The sequence below is a fragment of the Thermobia domestica genome, chromosome 8, assembly GCF_964235325.1.
Source record: "Thermobia domestica chromosome 8, izTheDome1.hap1.1, whole genome shotgun sequence".
Taxonomy (NCBI): Eukaryota; Metazoa; Arthropoda; class Insecta; order Zygentoma; family Lepismatidae; genus Thermobia; species Thermobia domestica.
In genome coordinates, this window is record NC_137461.1 from 249,918,990 (window position 1) to 249,938,620 (window position 19,631).

At 34.7% G+C, this 19,631-nt stretch overlaps 1 protein-coding gene across 1 annotated transcript in view; it reads right to left on the reverse strand.

Annotated features, from left to right (window-relative positions):
* The window catches only part of LOC145692542 (protein takeout-like), a 32,194-nt gene extending 13,502 nt beyond the window's left edge, over positions 1–18,692 (reverse strand). Inside the window, exons 1-3 of the mRNA XM_081767851.1 lie at positions 18,580–18,692; positions 7,407–7,499; positions 4,130–4,280 (exon numbers count right to left, since the gene is read on the reverse strand). Coding sequence (XP_081623977.1) covers positions 4,130–4,280; positions 7,407–7,499; positions 18,580–18,655 — 320 coding nt within the window. The 5' untranslated portion in view covers positions 18,656–18,692. The remainder of the gene's footprint in view (positions 1–4,129; positions 4,281–7,406; positions 7,500–18,579) is intronic.
* Positions 18,693–19,631: the final 939 nt, after the last annotated feature.

Sequence of the window (19,631 nt, forward strand, 5' to 3'; positions counted from 1 at the left end):
ACTTATCTGCACAAAAGTAAATAAATCACTTTTTTCAGTATTATTTTCATATTATTTTAATTTAATAAGTGTTATAAAAATGTAAAAAAAATGTAAAAAAAAAACTTTCCTCGGGTCGGGTTTGAACTCACGCCAAAAGAGACTGTTATTATTAGCATACAGCGCTAGCCCACTCGGCCACGAAGACTGACAGCAGCATGCGTTTGATTTCTGCTATTTTAATGCAACGTGGCAAGAAGTGGATAACGCCAACCAATCAGAACTGTGTTTCTCGTTTCTACTTCCGGGAGCATTACTCTCCTGAGCTAGTCCTAAAGAGAGAACTGTAATCAAGCAATTGTTCCAGATATTGGTACATATTGAGAATCTGCTGTCTTTTTTCAGTAAAGCATTGGGGAGTCACGTGAATTAAAGACGTGAAGGCAACTAGGTCTAGAAAGCTCCTAATATGTCTGTTACAGACAGGGTAACGCTGACTACGTTTGTTTGTTAGGCTGGACGTTTGAAGAAATACTTTCGTGTGAGAAATGGAATTTCCTGGTGAACACTTTCGGACTTTTTAAAAAATGATATTAGATGTAGTTTAACACTGAAATAATATATCTAGCTACTTCGTTTGGCTTTTGGGGATGAAGCACAGATTCGACTTTAGGAGGTTGCATTTGGGAATAATTTGGAGGGGACTCCCATTTCTGAGCAGCTGTTGCCAAGTGCACAGAATTTCTTTATATATATATATATATATATATATATATATATATATATATATATATATATATATATATATATATATATATATATATATATATATTTCTTGTTTCTTTTTCTGTGCAATGTACTTTAGAATTTTGTCTAAGTTCAAACTCCTGATAATTGAATATCCAATGGACAAAATTGAAAAGTTGTGTAAACCTCTTGCTGAATTGATGATCTCAACTAAGTTTTGATGAGTTTCAACACGGAAAAACTGCTATTGCCAGATGCTTCAGTCTATGAGATTGTTAAGAAAACCGTATGTTGCAATGTATTCTTTGAGTGAGTATTTGACGACTGAGAGTAGAATACACCCTGGCACGGAGCCTGACTCGAAGCACTTGGACTAATTCGCTTAGGCCTGGCCCTGATGAAACATCACCTAATAGAATTGTGTATAATTGATTTTCTGAATTTCAGTGTGGTCGCACTTTTCTCAGTGATGAATTTCGTGAAGGTCGTCCATCCACGTCTGTTGTAGTAATTGGTGATTTGCGTGAAATGTTTGAGAGACAATCTCATATAGTTAGGGATGTAATGAGGCGTATACGAAAGTATACGACACTTACCCACCTACTATTTTTAAAATCCAGTATACACTCATCTTAATCTTGAAACGCCCATTGACGTAACTGCTGCGTTAAGGCTTTAAACGTCAATAATTCAGCACCTAATTAACATATAAAAAATAATTTTGGTATTAATGCCTTCCCGAAGCATGAAGCTTTCCGCCGATATGCATCTTGTATATGTAGGGGCTACCACGTCGGAGGGGGAGGATAAAGTTTGTGTTTCTCTTATTGTTTTGCATCAATTCTTTTGAGGGCATTCCCCCTCTTGGGGGTACACTCATAAAAATTGGCATATGAAGCAATGAGGCAGTCCACTACATGGTAATACTATGTATGTATACTTGTTGCTTATATGGAGGATGGAGGAACAAATTGGTCAATTTTTTGAGTCTCAATTTTTTGACGTAAATTATTTATTTTCAGGATAGTTCTATATAAGACAAAATATCTCTTCACGGAAATGTTTTGCACAAATGTTACCTCGTGGGAATCTGTGTTCCATAAACTTTCCAATGATTATGTCTGTGATAATTAGAGGGTCACCAGTTCTGCCAACGCGAACGCAAGCCCTTCGAAAATGATATGCAAATCGTTGTTATAGGAATTTAGTTCCGAATTTTTATCTCGCTCTGTATTACAGCAAAGACTACCATTTTTATAATATTGTCACAAATGTGTTCCCTACTATCAGCATCATTTTGTCAGCATAGGGTGCTGCAAGATTGTCAGGGCTCCTCCAATTCTATTTTTATCATATTTTCAGGATTTCTTTCTTCTTCTTCTTCAACGAATCTGCGGGAATTGTAGAAATATTATCTCATTGGAATCTGTGCCCCATAAGCTTTCCAACTATGAATAAACCATGACTGTGATAATTAGGAGACTTATCAAGATCCCCAACATGAGAGACTACGATTTCGTTCAAACCCCTGGCGAACGTTGAAAGGTTAAATTAAGGGGTAAAAAAGGTGCGCATACTGAGATGAATATAAGATATATTTTTGAAAACAGTCGAGAATATACCTACCAAAAATTCTAGTATTACATTACTACATGTGACATACGGACGATTCAGACAGGACCGGAGGCACCCATCTGGAGGCACAGGGCCGTGGCTAGACAAAATATGTGGACCCTGCTGATTTCGACTAAAACATTTCTGTTGAAGTTCAGTAGAAAAATTAAGAAAATATGTTTCATATTTTTGATCATATGTTATCTTATGGTGTTAATTACATCTTGTACGATTCTTTTTAGACTCTACTCATAATAAGATTTTGATCAGAGTAGGGGCCCCCGTTCCCCTGTAGGCCCGGGGCTACAGCCCCCTAAGCCCCTCCTTTAATCCGGCCCTGGATTCAGGCATTCTTGAGAATTTATATGAAGGCAAGACATACGATTTTGCATGGTCATCTGAACGTACGGAAACTTTTACCCCCGTTGAACCGCACATATACAGGTATTGGCCTAAGCTTAAAAACAGGCTCGTGTCAATTGGTATACAGAAATGCTCAAAAAAAATTTAACCGAGGTAAGACTTGAAGAAAATACTCGATCATTCCAAGTATCTGGGAAATAATTTGACGAGAGATTCTTACTGTACCAAAGAGATCAGGTGAAGAATAGCCATAGCTAAAGGAGCATTCAAGAGGAAACGATCACTCTTAACTAGTAGCCTTAATATTGGACTATGGAAGAAATTGACCAAGTGCTATCTATGGAGCATTGGACCGTATGATTCAGAGACTTGGACATTATGGAAGTTAGAGAAGAAATTTTTAGACACCTTCAAAATGTGGCGTTGGAGGAATATGGAGATGATAAAGTGGACAGAGAGAAATAAATGATGTTATGAAACGGATAGGAGAGAAGAAGACGCTTCTACCCAGCATCCCTCGTAAAAAAAAAAAAAAAAAAGAAAGAAAGAAACAGTTGGATTGGACACATCTTGCGAAGACGTTGTCTTTTTCATAAAAGGAAAGATGGAAGGAAAGTGAGGAATAGGAAGAGGAAGAACACAACTGATACTTAATAATAAGACAGATTTGGTGTGCTACATCGTTGCAGGCGACGAAACTAGAATCTACTCATATTAACCCGAAACTAAACAGAAATACACTGTTTGGATGTTTTCAAGTCACCAAAACCAAGAAATGTTGTTTATTCGAGCACAAGGAGTGCTATCAAGCAAATGATTACTTGTCTCTTCGATTTATACCAGGCATGTGGGAACACTAGCTTTAGAAGACCGAAGGACTGTAAATACTGAATAGTATACAGCAATGTGTTTGCTATAGGCGGTCTAAATTAAGTAAAACAAACCCAAATTGTCGCATCATTCTTCACCACTCACACATGAGAGTAAGTACACTAAACTTTATTTTTTTTTTTTAAGTAAAAATGTCTAGTTAATGACTCACTGTCAGTACTCAGCTGATTTTTCACCTAATGACTTCTTTTGTTTCCACACATGAAAAAATAAGATGTATATGGTGAGCGATTTGTGTCACCTGAAGCAGCTATTAGACGCATTCCGAACATAGTGGTTTTTGGAGTAGGAGGCTCAGATTTAAAAAAAAAAAAAAAAAAAGTACTTTCAAAATTGGTTTCAGCGTATGCAAAGGTGTATCGATATTAAAGGTGAATATTTTGAAAACAAAAAGTGATTTCCAGGATTTCACGTGTTTTTTTCATATAGTTTGCATAAACTTTTCTACCAGTTCTCATGTATACCTATTAAATTTGGCAAGTGTGAATTTGTTGGAGAGAAGTGCATTTGATAGGAAAAAATAAACTGTACTCACCTAACAGATTTAACCTTAATGGTGTTGCTTATTCCATGTATATGTGCATCTTTGATCGTAAGAACAAGCCCAACTGGTCCTACTCCTTGGTCTATTAGGATTAATGGAGCAGGTAATGGGTCAGATGGTGGTAAGCCGAACTCCCTAATTCCTGAAAGAAAATATACGCCATAATGTGTTAAACTCTTTGCCAAAACTTAACACAGAATTGTTTTTATCGTCTTATTAAATAAAGAAATTTTGAATTTCGAAGAACCTTCTTCCTTTAATCTACTTCTTTTTACCGGTTTTTAACCGCAACAAATGGGAATGATATGGAAGCCCTAAATAAAAATATAAATTTATTTATTTAACAACCACCAGATACAGCTCAGAAGCCATTTTATACTGGATATCTAACAACAACAACAACAATGGAAAGGATTTGGGAAGGTGTCGGCCAGGGCCTGTTTAGTAGGTACCATCCCGGCATTTGCCTGGTAGAACTGAGGAAAACCTCAGTCAGGATGGTCGGCAGCGGGATTCGAATCCGCGACCTCCCGAATGCGAAGCCAACGCTCTACCACTTGAGCTACTTCGCTCGGTCCATTTACACTCCATTGTGGCCCAAATAGAGTACTATGCTTGAAAATTGTATGGTTGATGCATTATGTACTACTTCTTACATATGCCAAATTGCAACATTTCGCCTTTTACTCCCTAATTATTGATTTTAATTGTAAATACGAGGGCGATTCAGAAAGTATTGCCTACAAACCCACTACTTGACCAATAGTACTGAAAACATTCTGAACTGTTTATCATTAACACACCGATATATAAGCTATAGGATATCACTTGTTTCACCTTCATATCTCTTCTTGTTCAAAAGTAATGGAGCAATCCATGCCATCCAATGGTGATGTCCGCTTGAAATAGGGGGCTGTCATTGAATTTCTGACTGCCGCCGGCGACGAGTCGCAGATACGCCATTACGATCGGGAAACGAAGCGTCAGTCGATGGAATATGGCCACACGTCCTCTCCTCCGCCAAAAAAATTCAAAGACATTCCATCTGCTGGCAAAGTGTTGTTGATATTCTGTTTCATCTGCCTATAATCCGGATGCTGCGCCCTGCTACTTTGACTGGTAAATTTAAGAGTCTTCATGCCGGCGAAATTAAAATACCGCTAATTTTACAGTAATTGTGTGATATCTTCAAATAGATAAAAGATAATTGAAATATGGAACAAGAGTGCCCTAGACAATATTATTTTGCGTGAGGTACCGTTATCACAAGTCACCTAGTGGCTTTCTGTTTCAGCTGTTTAGAAACGCGAAAATAAATGCCAATTTTCAAAATGGCTCGACATCGAAAACAGATAAGTGAGTCGTGATAACGGTTTCTTATGTAAAATGATATTGTCTAGGGTGCTCTTGTTCTACATTTCGATTATCTTTTATCTATTTGAAGATATCACATAATTACTGTAAAATTAGCGGTATTTTAATTTCGCCGGAATGAAGACTCTTAAGGGTCAACGTTACAGTTGTGACGCGAAGATGGAAGTAGTAGTTTGGCAATGGTGTTGCCAGCAGTCACTAAAATTCTTCGCCGATGGCACGAAAAATCTTGTTACACGTTGCCGTAAGATGTTGCCCGTAATGGGGACTACGTTAAAAAAAATGATACTACCATTTGTAGCTGATATTCCAAGCTTTCCATTGATATCTGTATCATTGCTATCTCACAAACGCAAATAAAGGTATCATCTCGGAGGCATTACCTTCTGAATAAGCCGCGTAATAAGCTTATTTCATAGGTTTGGCGGAAAGTACATGATAAGTTTTAATAAAACCGGATACATCATAAAGTCAAAAATATAAAAGGTGATCAAACGAAATCCGTTCATCACCCCTAGTAGAATCAGTTAACTTATTGTAGTATTGGCATGTATTGTCTGTCACATAAGTAAACGCATGTTTTCCGCGGGATGGTATCTTTGCCCCTTGCTATGAGAATGAAATTGGTATACATTCCTTGCTACCACCTTGCGATTTGATTAAATGTTTTAAAGGTTTTAAAAGCTCAATCCCTAATCAAATCGATAACTACATGGTCTCTCTCTTTGCAGTTCACATAAGACGCTATAGAAATACCGTAAAACTTAATAAAAATAAGAAAACAACGTTCTTTCACAGCGTGAACCTTACGGTTATCGCCACATATTTATAGAGTAGATATCTTGTATAATTTATTCCGTAGCTCATTGTATCTGTGCAGAATTCACATTCCCGCGATCCGTGTTCGAATCTTCGTCCTACAACTTTTTTATTTTTATTTTTATGTTTTTATTGATCAGGTAGTACTCCAGTAAAAAGAAACATATGGTTACAGTTTAAAGTGTGATTCGATATTCTGCAAGTATTTATTTATATATTTATTGTCAAGTGAACAAGATGAAATAGAATTTTACAAGGGTAAAACTGTTCTAGATTTTACTATTAATAAAAACTATGATTAAGTTTAAGCTCAAAAATAAATTGAATTTTCTTCAAATGCAGTCCATAATTAGCTATGGTCAAGGTTGTTTTGTACGTGGTCAGCACATTGGCTTCCATCATCTTTATTTCTGGAGCTAAATATAACTAATTTTATTTTTCGTTTAAATATAAAACCTCACCTTTAGTTCTTAACGAAACAGAGAGCATAGTGAAAAATGTCACTATGGTATGACATTTCGTTATATAAAGAAATGAAAAATAAAACATTTATACTTGAAAATGTCAAAGACAATATGGCAAATATTATGAACAATTCTATATATAAAAAAATAAGCAATGGTTTGTAATAAAATAAACTGCAATGAAATGCAGGGTATTTGAAGTTACCAGAAATATGCTGAAATTCAAGTTTCTTATATAAATACTTCAAATTACAAATATTATGGAGTGAGATATGGTAAATAGGTAGACTCAATAATTAAATTAAATTAAATTGCTAAAATGTAAGCAATTGGAGCGTTTGGTAGAGATCGAATTTAATCTATAGTATACAGCGGGACGAAGGCTCGAGCGGAATAGCTATCATTAAATATAACAAATAAAGTAGAATTAATCAGGCTGTTGCGAGCAGGCTCAGCTCAGCTCAAATATGAGTTTGATTCGAACCAAATCCGAGGTAATCGTCTGTTTTCAGAAAAGATAAACATGAACATCTATCAATGATCTCATCAACTTCACGAACTTCACAATAAAATTAATCTAAGAAAAACTTATGTACAAATGCTTAACTTACCTTTTGCAGTATTTCTGAACATCTCTTGCGCTGAAGATCTGACGCACTCATTGAGATTTGGGTCATCGTATTTGCAAATAGTTAGATAGTCAGCTGCAATAGAGGATGGACACATTTTACGTTAATGCAATAGTCAGGTAATTTAATTCCCATTAATTTAACTAAAAAGAGCTAACTATTGAATTGTTTAATTCTTCAGCAACGTATCTGGAAAGAATTTCGTGTCCAATTCAAGAAATATTGTATTTGGTTCGCAATATACTTAAGTAGAAGTCTACCACCAAAATATTTAAGTGGATACTTATACTTTATACTACTTTTGATTAAGGTTCGCCAGCGCGACGGCTGTCTCGTCTCGGAAAGACATGACTCGATACGGATGGTGTATGGTGTTTCAATTGGAAGAGATATAGCTCGTCTCGTTTCATGAGGAACCTTAATTATATGGTTGTAAGCACGTACATTTTAGTCTGCATAAATGATGCTTTGGATCCGCAAGAGACGAACACGTGGGTGAATGGATAAAGTTCTCAACTGGAATACTAAAGCTCTCAACAACTACAGGGCACCAAATATAATGGAATAATGAGATGGAGATTGAGCAAAACCCATTGCATACATGGGGGAGGAAACAGTGTCATTTCTGATTTTGTTTGAGAAAGACAGGCAAGATTCTAAGCGAATATAGCGGAGATTCTAAGCTGTATTGTCGCACTATTGATTAAAAATTAAATAATTATAGTTTAAACCCAGCATAGAGAAGGCAATTGTCCTCCATTTCCCTTCTTCACTTGACGCGCCGGGAATAAGAAAATGCATAGATAGATACGATGTGTGTATATACATGGAGTATACATGGAGTTTCGAAACAAAACCAATATACTTTGTGAAAAGGTTCCTTACGCGAAAACATGAAAAATATATTATAGACAAGTTTGAGTGAACAAACTCATAATCTTAGGGTTATTGCTCAGCGAAAACTGGGCGGAACAATAATAAAAAGTCCATAATTCAAGAACAAAATGTTGGATGAAGGTCGAGTAAAAGAAATAGTTATTATTTGTGAGCTGTAGACTACACTAATATGCTAGTGGATATGGAATATGTACCAGTTTATAGTTCCTGGTTTATTATTTTTCGTTGGTATTGTAGTTGACCTCATGAATTTTCTCGTATGCTTTGAGGCTAATCATATCATCACCACCGTTGCATATTTCATGCATTGTCTGGTATAAGAGGCACGGTGGCTAAGTGGTAAAGCGCTTAATTCTGGTGCGTGGAGGACCCTAGACCAATCCCCGGCCAAGTAAGTTTGTGGTGTACAACATCGAGTCCGTGGGTTTTCTCGGGGTACGCCAGTTTCCTCCCACTTTCTCATACCACCGATTCTTCCATCATTAATCACTTGTTTTAAACGTCGTCTCCCTTTCTCTGAGGAACATAAACGTGGGACGCTAAACTGACAGGTTTAATTTCATTTCATTTTCACATTGTGTGGTATGTTAATGGAATCGACGGTTAAAAGTAACCATCTTTTTGGTACCTGTCCCTGATCATTATTTTTCTTTTTACCTGATCCTGATCAGCCATTTGGTTCTCGGGTTATGACTCTTTACTTTATTATCCTAACCAATTTTCGGTGGGCTATAACGAGTAATGACGAAAAGAGAAGCAAGGAAGTGAAGCGTTCCCAACTACGCCAAGACTCCTAAAATATCAAAATATTCCACATTGGATTCAATAAATCAGTATCATAGCACATATTATTTTAACCAACTTGCCTTCCAATTGCACCCCCCCCCCCTACCTATAAGAAATTAAATTTAATGTCGTCAGTGGCTATAATTCTGAAATTACGCACATGCGCACCCACTTCGGTCTGTATATATGTTTCTTTTTTATTCTTTTTTTTATCAGGTTTTGTTTCCCAAAGTGAGTTAGTTGATCTTATTTCCGAACACCTGGGTATAGCCTAGTATTTATGGATGCTGTCGTGTCTGAATACCTTGTGTAGTGGATATGAAATACCTGTGGAAAAGAGACCTTTGGGCAGATCGACCTACAATATTATTAGCGATTAACCAAAACAAGAATGTCCAGAAAAAGACACATAAATAATTCGATAAAACTCATTGAACTAAAAAGAATCAGCTGAGTAAATGTAAATTATCATGCATAGTTTCCGGGAAAATATAAACTTTTTTTTTTGTACATTTAAAAATTATTGCTGTACGGTACGAAACTGATTCTGAAATATAAACTAATAAAGGTTTTCATTATGACGCTAGCAAGATAACAGTATTCACTATGGCTAATGAGGTATAAGCATAAAATTAAGATTAACTTCAAAACTTTTATGTTGTCGAAATCAATAAATAACATTGAACTGAAAAGAGAGAGACATATTTTCATGCGTAGTTTTCGAAAAATCAACAATTTCTTTATAGTACTAAAAAGCATTGCCAGTCTTAAGTTCATCTTATTAAAATATACTCACTGCACGCTTTTTTTTTATAAATTGCACAAGAACTTAAAATATACTCATATATCTGAGGTTCTGACATGAAGAATCATTGAAAAAATAACGGAAAATTTCCTTCTGGCTAAGCGTTTAGCTTCCGCGCATTTGACTTGGTAGGCCTGGTTTCGATTTCCCGTGAGAGCTCCTATGGTTCAAATCCCACGTTAAACTGTAGGTCCATGTCTCATATAGCCTCGCTGGTGGAAGGGACACTAAAATCAAAAGCAATTCATTTTTTAAAAAAATATTTAGAACTAGGGGTGCCTTGAAACCGAATGTATGGGACACTGCCATAGATGATCAAAATGTATTAAAAATTACACATTTTAGTGCGACAAATATATATAAACAAGGACAAATATTTAGACCAAGAGGAACTGGAATGAGGAATGGAGGAAACTTCATAACGAGGAACTGCATAATTTATACCGTTTACCAAACATTGTGAGCAACATCAAATCTAGAAAGCTCATTTGGGCAAGTCATGTAGCTAAGATGGAGGAAAGTAGGAACGCTTTCAAAATTTTAACTCGAAATCCAATCGGAAACGACTATTAGGAAGAGCTAGGCGCAGATGGAAGAACAATATTAAGATGGATCTCGAAGAAAAGGAATACAAAGTAGAAACTGGGTCCAGTTGGTTAAGGATAGAAGTTAATGAAGAGCTTTTGTGGACGTTCGGGATCCATGTCCCATAGAGTTAGTCAGTTATACACAGATGGAATACCCGTATACAGGAAACATAAGACAAAAATATCACAAATCAATTCCCATTCCTTGCTAGTCATATCTGTATTAGACGCAATTGAAACACTTCAGTCATGGTATGAACTAGAGATGCAAGGGCTCGGAAAAAAACCGGCTTTTTTGGAAAAAAAAACTCGGTTTTTTCTGCTTTGCTTTTTTGCTTGGGAAATTTTGGGCTTTTTTTCAAAATACTGCTTTAAATTGATAAAACAGACTTTGTATCGCTTCTCTATAACACAAAAAATCATTTAATTAGTGGTTGATGCTGATAATAATATAAAACATCGAAAATAAACTATGAATTTCGAAAAAATATTTCAAACAATTTTTCTTCAACATATTTACATTATGAATTCCACAGGATTAACCAATGTATATAATAAGAATTTTTTAACCTCCTATATACAAAAGTAAGCAGAGTTGGCAAGAACCGTGGTTGTTTTTGAAAATGCCAAAAACTCGTTTTTTGGGGGATGTTTAAACCAGGCTTTTTTGGTTTAAACCAGGCTTTTTTGATTTAGATTTTTTGCTTTATGTATTTATATTACATATTCACAGAAATAAGTTTGTTTCGCTTAGATGTTATTATGCAACAGCGGGGTTATGCCGGAAGAACTCCCATAAGCTTAAAGAACTGCGGTCAATAAATTTCTTAATTTGAGAATCTCCCGCCCTAGCCATTGGGAAAATCCCGTCATTACTTGAAATGTAAGACAATAACGGGAAAATCCTGTTATTGCTTTGCATGTAAAATTTAAAGGTCAACGTACCATAATCAGTACGCTAAAACTGAGGTATTAAATTACAAATTTAGTACGTAGATATCATTGAAAGTCCAATCCAAGCTAATGTTGGAAGCTACGTAGGCAATCGATAAATTTTTCCAATTTCTATCAACATATTTAAGCAATCTTGGCTTCTTTATAAAACAACACGCATTTAGGCATGCAGAAATATACAATTTGGTTTGTTTCGTATATTTAGACTTAACATCCTTACGAAATACCGAGGTTATCAAGAAGAAGACTTTCGCTTAAACTGACATCCGAACCGTTACTTGGGTTACGCATGAAAGAAGGTTTGTGGTTCGACCGAGAATTGAACATGGGACACCTTGATTAAAAGGTGAAAGGGAAATAAAACTATTGCAGGTGGTTTGATATCTGGAAACGTCAACATGAAGTTCACAGGATTCGCACTTTTCATTCTTTTTATTTTTGTGGTTTAAACCCGTTATTAAAAAAAAGTTGGTGTAAACCAGCCAACCCTAAAAGTAAACACTTCTTTTTAAAGAATACACAAATAACTAGCAAAATAGTATGTAGTATTTTTACTTCAAAATATTCCATACCCTCTTTTTGAAACAAAATAAAATTAAAATAAAACATAAAAGAAATACTTAGATTTATATGATACACTTAAAGGCTGCACATCTAGAGCTTTTGGTTCTGTATATTCTTGAAATTCTACAGTTAAGTTTTATAGAACCACCATCACAGTTTACCCAATCTTCAAGTTTTCTGAATTTTTAACAAGAGGGATTCAACAGATCATTACGGAACTCCCCCTCCCCCCCAAAAAAAAGAAAGGATAACGGAATATATTTATGTTAAGCTAAATACAACTGCACAACAAACATAACTGAGTGATTAGCTTTTGCGCTTCTATCGGGAAGTCCGGGATTCAACCAGCATTCGACCATTCTGACAAAGCTTTTCTTCATTCCATCTGTGAATGTAGAAATAGTGCGTGTACTGTGAGTTGGGCGACTTCCTTTTTTATTGTTCTTAAATCGTTATTTTTACTAATTACCAGCAGTGACGGTTTTGCGAAAGTTAGGGGGGCGGTCTTTCGGACTGAAGCCCGTTCCCCAAAGTTACGAAATGTCTGCAACAAACGAAATATCTATTATTTATGCCTTTACTCATAAACTTTAAGCTCCCATCAAATAAAAATTACGAATGTTTAAAAAGAACTAAACATTAGTAAGAAACCCTTCCCAAAATACTTTTCTAAATCCGCCACTGATTCTCAGTATAAAATGATTTTTAAAGTTGTATCCGGAAGATTATTGCTAAACATATAAATCAAACGAAATATCAGTTATGCCTGTACTCATAAACTTCAAGCACTTCCCAAATAAAATTAGGACTTTTTAGGAAACGACACAATCAGAAAAACCCCTCCTAAAGTACTTTTCTAAATCCGCTACTGATTATTTGTATAAATTGGTATTCAAGGTTGTGTCCGGAAAATTATTGCTAAATCACTTCACAGCTACAGTATAACAGAAATGTGGAAGTACGGTTTGACGGATATATTGAAGAACGTACGCTTTGACGGATAAATAGAAAAACGGGCAAGTTTAACTTTTGCGCTGGAAGCTAAAGTACTAAAAGCTCTTAGAAATGAAACACGGATGACAAACTAGAGAAGAAAAAAGATGCCGATAACTCAAAAGTTAAAATAAAGTTAAATAGCCTCTAAAATTATCCTCAAATACTACATTCTTCATGTTAGCTTTAATTCGTAAAACATATGCTCCATCCATCTTGATGGTGAATTTCAGAGCGAAATATCACATTCAGGTCATGGAATTCTTATCTAACTATAGAATATACTATAAGAAAGCTATTTAGATAGAAAAATCATGAAGTTGAAAAAAGCCAAAATTTCCAAAATTCTCGTTTTTTTTTCAAAAAAGCCGGCTTTTTATGTGAAAAAAACCATCGATTCAAAAAAGCCGGCTTTTTTGCATCTCTAGTATGAACTAAAACTTGTGAGACAATGCGAAACAGTTTCTATCGTAATGTGCAGATACAATGGTTCAATGTTACAACTTCGATTCATAGATATGCAAGCTTCTTATGGATCGCATCTTATGGACAGCATTGGAGCGGCTCTTCAGTAGGGCTTTCATATTTTTCCACGCACAAAAAAAGGACAACCTTGCATATGGTTCATGCTGAATTATCATAATTAATTAAATATTTGCTGAATTTGCGCTGACTACACAGCGCATCATTCTAATATATGCGTGAATCTCCTTCCCACTTCCTAACTATATCTTCACATATCCCTTTATAGACACAAGTGGAGAACGGAAGAATTTACGAAAGGAATGAATTGCTATAAATACAAAAATTTTCAATTCTAACATTGTGAAAAAAAAAATTATAAACATTGTTGTTTTTAGTAAGACTATTCATGGCTTTGGATTGATTATTTTAACAAAAGAGACACTGACCAAAGCTTAAAATCCACTTTATTTTAAATTATAATTTGTAACTGTTTCGGATATCAGAAATAAGGTATTTTCATTTATTTTCGATAGTGTCTGAAGAAGGATATGCTAGATATCCGAAACAGTTACAAATTATAATTTAAAATAAAGTGGGTTTTAAGCTTTGGTCAGTGTCTCTTTTGTTAAAATTTTTGTTTTGTGGATAAAGTGACACTGGTATCATTGACCTTCCCACTTTTGATGCTCGCTTGAAAATCGATGCAATTAATTCCTAAATTTTAAGGTACCTAAGTTTCTTTGTAAAATAATAAAAACAAGAAGTGTGGGAAATTTGGAGAGTACCTATTTTTCCCTAAATATTTATCAACAAATATAAAATGCACGAAATTTTAATATCTAATTTCCGATGAGGGACGCGATGGCTTAGTGGTGGAACCTTCATCACTGGTGTTTGGGGTCCCTGGTTCGATCCTAGCTCTCGCCAAGTGAACTTTGTGGTGGACAAACACCTTCTGCGTTGGTTTTCTCGGAGATCTTCCGTTTCCTCCCAAATTATTCATTTTACCATTGCTTTCATTTCTCATCATCACAGTCTTCTTTAGCCTAGACGACACAATCGTGGAATGTAAAAATGAAAGATTTCATTTCATTTCCAATTTCCGTTGGGTATTATCGCTTCATTTCTTTTCACTCTTTCTTTTTTATTGTTATTTTATTGTAGCCTACTAATGTATTTTTTTTTCTTTTGTTGTTCTTACAGTAGTTAAGGATTTCCACAGGTTGTTGAATGAATTTTATACAATTGGACGTCCAGTATATGAATGTAAGTTATTATATATTCTTTCTTTAATAAACTTCGCTTAAATCTTAGAAAAAGGCAGAAAACAAACAAGACAGATGGATGACTTGGTTTCCTGTAAGAAAGTTCAATATTCTAGCAAAAAACTTACGTGTTAATATGTTTTCTCTGATACAAACAGATAAAAATTCCACCATGACCGAGATTAAGTGACCTACCCCACGTCGACTTTTTGTGTTGAACAGTATATTTTCGAGAAATTTACATATTTTTGGTATCAGAAGCAGAATCAACCATTTCTGTAAATGACCTAAAACCAAGAATTGCAAAAAAAAAAAAAAAAAAAAAAAGGCGCTTTTAAACGGAAGAAAACGATCTTTGAAATTAAAAAAAAAAAGATTAAAAAAACAACTTAATTTTCCTTCTCATTATTTGTTTCCTTTGGCAAAGCCGTAACAATAATATTAATCTTATGGGCTCAAAACAACTCTTGAATCTTTGAATACAAAAATTACGGCAACTTAAAAGAAAAGGAATGAAAACTGGGAAATCTACACAAAATTTGGAATTGACCAATGAAAATGGCTCTATCTAGAGCTTCTGGTTTCTAGAGCTTAGAGCTTCTGGTTCTTTTTAATATATGTACATACTAGCTGAACCTGCACTCTCTACAAAGCGTATCATTCACATACAGGAATGAATGAATCTGTATGAGCATGAATCTCCTTGTTGTTCCACACACTATACATGTCCCTTTACAGACACTACTGAAAGATGTCTTGATAAAAACTGACAACAGATACCATGAAGGGAAATTTTTTTTCGATTACTTTTTCAATATCTCACACCTTGTGCAAGATTTGAGCGTACTTCCGGCTGGAGTTTTTAATTCATGTATGATCAGTGTTTTCTTTATTCTTGCATGCAGTCTGTAATAAGCAAATATATTACACACACAATTAATTATAATGTCAGTTATATATTTTGATCATTGGGCAAAACACTCCAAACAATAAAGATTCAACTTAGAGTGCAGAAATGGTTATCCTTCGTTTCTCATTATCATTTGAACATGAAAAAACGCCTCAGAAGTATGCAACCCCGCATACAGTTATGTGGTGTTGAAATGTATAATGCATAGGATATGATGCTTTAGTTTTTTTTTTCTAATTTCAACACTTCCAGTGTACTACTAAAAATGTAATAAAGAAATAGCGAGCATGGTTTTTAAATTAGAACTGCACAATCTACACAAAAATTGCAATCGATCAGTGAAAACGGCATCTTTCTAGAGCCTATGGTTCCCGAGAACTCACCGAGGAAAGGATTGACCACAAACATACCTAGGTATAAACGTCCACAAACAAACTTTTATATAGATCACTAAAAATGTGTGACAAAGAATACAATATTACTATCAGTTCAATGTCGATGACTATATATATATATATCAGAAGTTATTTTCTTATAGAGGGAAAACGTAACATTACTAGTCCCGAACAATTTCTGGAGAGGCAAATAATATAAATGAAGACTGTCCCGGCTAAACTGGAATATCTGAGAGCTCTGCATTTCTGTGAAGTCACAGAAGTTAAACTTTTATTCCTTCAAGCTAAGGGAATAAAGCTAATGAATGTTCTATTTTTTTGTTTATTAGAATAAGAATATTAGTTAAGTTTTAAAAAAACATTGAAATCTTTCAGTTTAACGTCCCACGCTTATATCCTTCAGGCTAAGGAAAATGATGATTAAAGCAAGTGAATGATGATAGAAGAATTAGTAAAGTGAGAATGTGGGAGGAAACGGGAGTACCCTGGGAAAACTCACGAACACGATATTGTCCACCAGAAACTTACTTGGCACGGGATCGAACCAGAGACCCAAAGCACCAGAGGTAAGCGTTCTCCACTTTTCCTTTCTTTTTTTTTTTAAAAAAAAAAAAAACTTCCTGGCCTATTTTCTATTTCTACTACTTTTCAGAATATAATATTCTACAGGGACACGAATACAGAAACATCGAGGACAGTTCAAATTCCACCTAGTGATGGGCAGTGGGAATATTCCCGGTGGGAAGGAATTTAAAAAAATTGGAATATTCCCGGGTTTTTTCCCTGGCCTATAAATTCCCGGGAAGGAATTTATTTCCATTTCTTTACTTTATCTTCCAAATTATAAGAACAATATGACTAATTACTTTATTTTAATATATTATGATTTAATTCTAGGTTTTAAAGAATTTGGAGGTTAAAAAAAATTAAATTTCTTTGACTGTACTTTATATAACTAATAATATAATTTTTTGCTCCATTTTCATTTGCACTAAAAAGTAAGGTAATTGTTTAGAATTTGGGGGCCAAAACTAGCAAAAAGTAGGATGATTTACGGAAGAAATGAGTTGATAGTGGTGTTCAAGTAGTCAAGAAAGTATCGAACACATTTTTTTTTAGGTCATTCGGAAAGGTAAGTGGAAGTGATTTATGTGAGAAAAGAAAGTGAATTGTTGGTAACGAAGATAGAAAACAACGTGCCATGCGGGGCTCTAATCCATCTTCATTCGCTAACGCTCGCTCTGCAACGCTGTCTGAATTTAATGCTGATAACGTAATTTAACGTATGAAACCATAAAACAAACGCATCGGAATAGAATATCGTAAAAAAAAAAAAGTAGGTGCAAAAGCTGGCCCCAATGCTAAAGAACAGCCAAAATTAGCAAAGTACTAATTTACAAATGATGAAAAGGAACCATTTTATAAAGTAATTTAGAATTATGTAGAAATAGAGATGAAGTACTATTAATAAACCCTGAACCACCATTAGTAATAGACGTCGGTCTGTCTCATCTCTCTGACTCGAATTTCTGAAGAAGTACTCGGACTTGTTTTACGTGTGCATTAACGTATGGAATTTCGAGAAATAGGTAGAATGAAAGGTCGTGTATGGCAATGTTACGTGCTAAAATATAAAGGTAAGTAAGTATCTTGCAAATTTTGTGAACGTAAATATGTATGCGCAAATGTTGATAAATTGGTGAGACATGTATCTTCTAGCATTTACCCAATGTAATTAGTTTATAACATTTATAAAATAAATGTGTTTATAATATCAGCAATAGAGTCAAGTTGAGCAAATCCACTTACATATAAATTTAAACTGTTCCTATATAATTTACTACATAATTTTTCACACATATTTAATTGATAGAACATATTGTAAATAAATATATATTTATGCGTACTTTCTAAATATAATAAAGTGTTAATAAAGTAACATGGTACTGTTCAGAATATACATTTTAAAGATTCCTCTGTGGACAACAGTAATAATATGCTGTGATATAAAAATTAATTCAACTTTGAAATCATAATATAGTAATAGAATGCAATTTTCTTTCTGATTGAACATAAATTCCCGGATAAATTCCCATTTTGGGAATCTTCCCGGGAATATTCCCGAAAAATATCTTCCCGGGAATTTACCTATCACTAATTCCACCCTTGCTAGTAAAGAGGTACACGAGCGCCGAGTGGGTTTCACTTCACGATCATCAGCTTAATGCCTCAGAGCTCTCGGCTACACCCACCGGCTTCCACTGAGCCCCTGTGCCATCCTGCGATACAAATTTAAGTTTTGCCGATGCGACTTCCCACAAAAACCAACCAACAGTGGACAGAATCAAGACTCTAAATTTTGATGATGTTTCATTAATATACTGTATATATACAGTACATACATACCTAGGTACATATACAATATATAGTAGTCGTAGGAAGTTAGAATCAATATTATATTAATTTCTTTTTATAGACTAAAATTGAATCTTGTTGACTAATTTATTTTAGAAATATTTCAAAAGTATACTCACATAATTTTCCATTACCCATAGGCACTACACATAACAAAGCCGTGCTTAATATAAGTATATGTGTTGTTGAAAACATCTTAAGAATGTATGTGTTTAGATCTCCTGATCTGTATTTTAAGAAAGTAATATTTGTAATGTGTATTACAATTAATACGTTTATAAGGTTGAAAGCGTTTATGAATGTATTGTCTGCAACCGGTAAACAAACACAAACTACCTTGAAACTCGGTGCAACACAACTCTTTATAGCAAGAGTAACTTTCCTGTATAATTATATAAAAAAGAGAGATTGTTTCTATTGGCTTGTTAATTAGTTGCAATATACCAATCCTAGACTCAACAATACTTTCATGTGGGCTGCAAAGTACAAGAGGGAAAAAAATCTCAGTTATTCAAGACTTTTTAATTTTCTTTTTAACATTTATAATTTATTCGTTTCCCGTGCACTGGGAAATTGTTAGTTTTGACACACACGATTTGTATCTTCCCCGCAATTTCTTGTTCTTCACAGAAAGGGTTTTTATTAGTACGTACTCGAGGAGGAAAACAGATGGCTCCACGTGCAAATTAGAGGAAGATGGTTGTCTCAAGGTCACCCGGTGTTTGCACTTGTTCTTTGGTAAATTTTATTATTATTATTATTATTATCACTATTCTGTAATCTTCCAGGTCGTTCATGACCTTACTTTCGGCTTGATATGAAACATGCTAGGTCTCTCAAGTAATGGAGACACACTATAGAGAAAAAAGTTGATAAATCTTTGTCCGACATTTCATGAAAAGTCGAAGTGGTCCAATATTTCATGAGATGACCAGGGGCAGGCGCCAATCCAGAAATTTCTGTTGGGAGAGGTCCAACGTTTTGGGGAAAATAAGTTCAATGCATCTATATAGTACTGAACCTATGTTATTCTGCATCCGAAATATAGATAAGTAATTGTTAATTACTGTCATCTATATTCTCAGAAATACATAGAAATGAGTTCAGTCCAAAACTATATGAAATATAATGGAATGAACAACATTCTGTGTTCTGTGCACATTGAGACGTA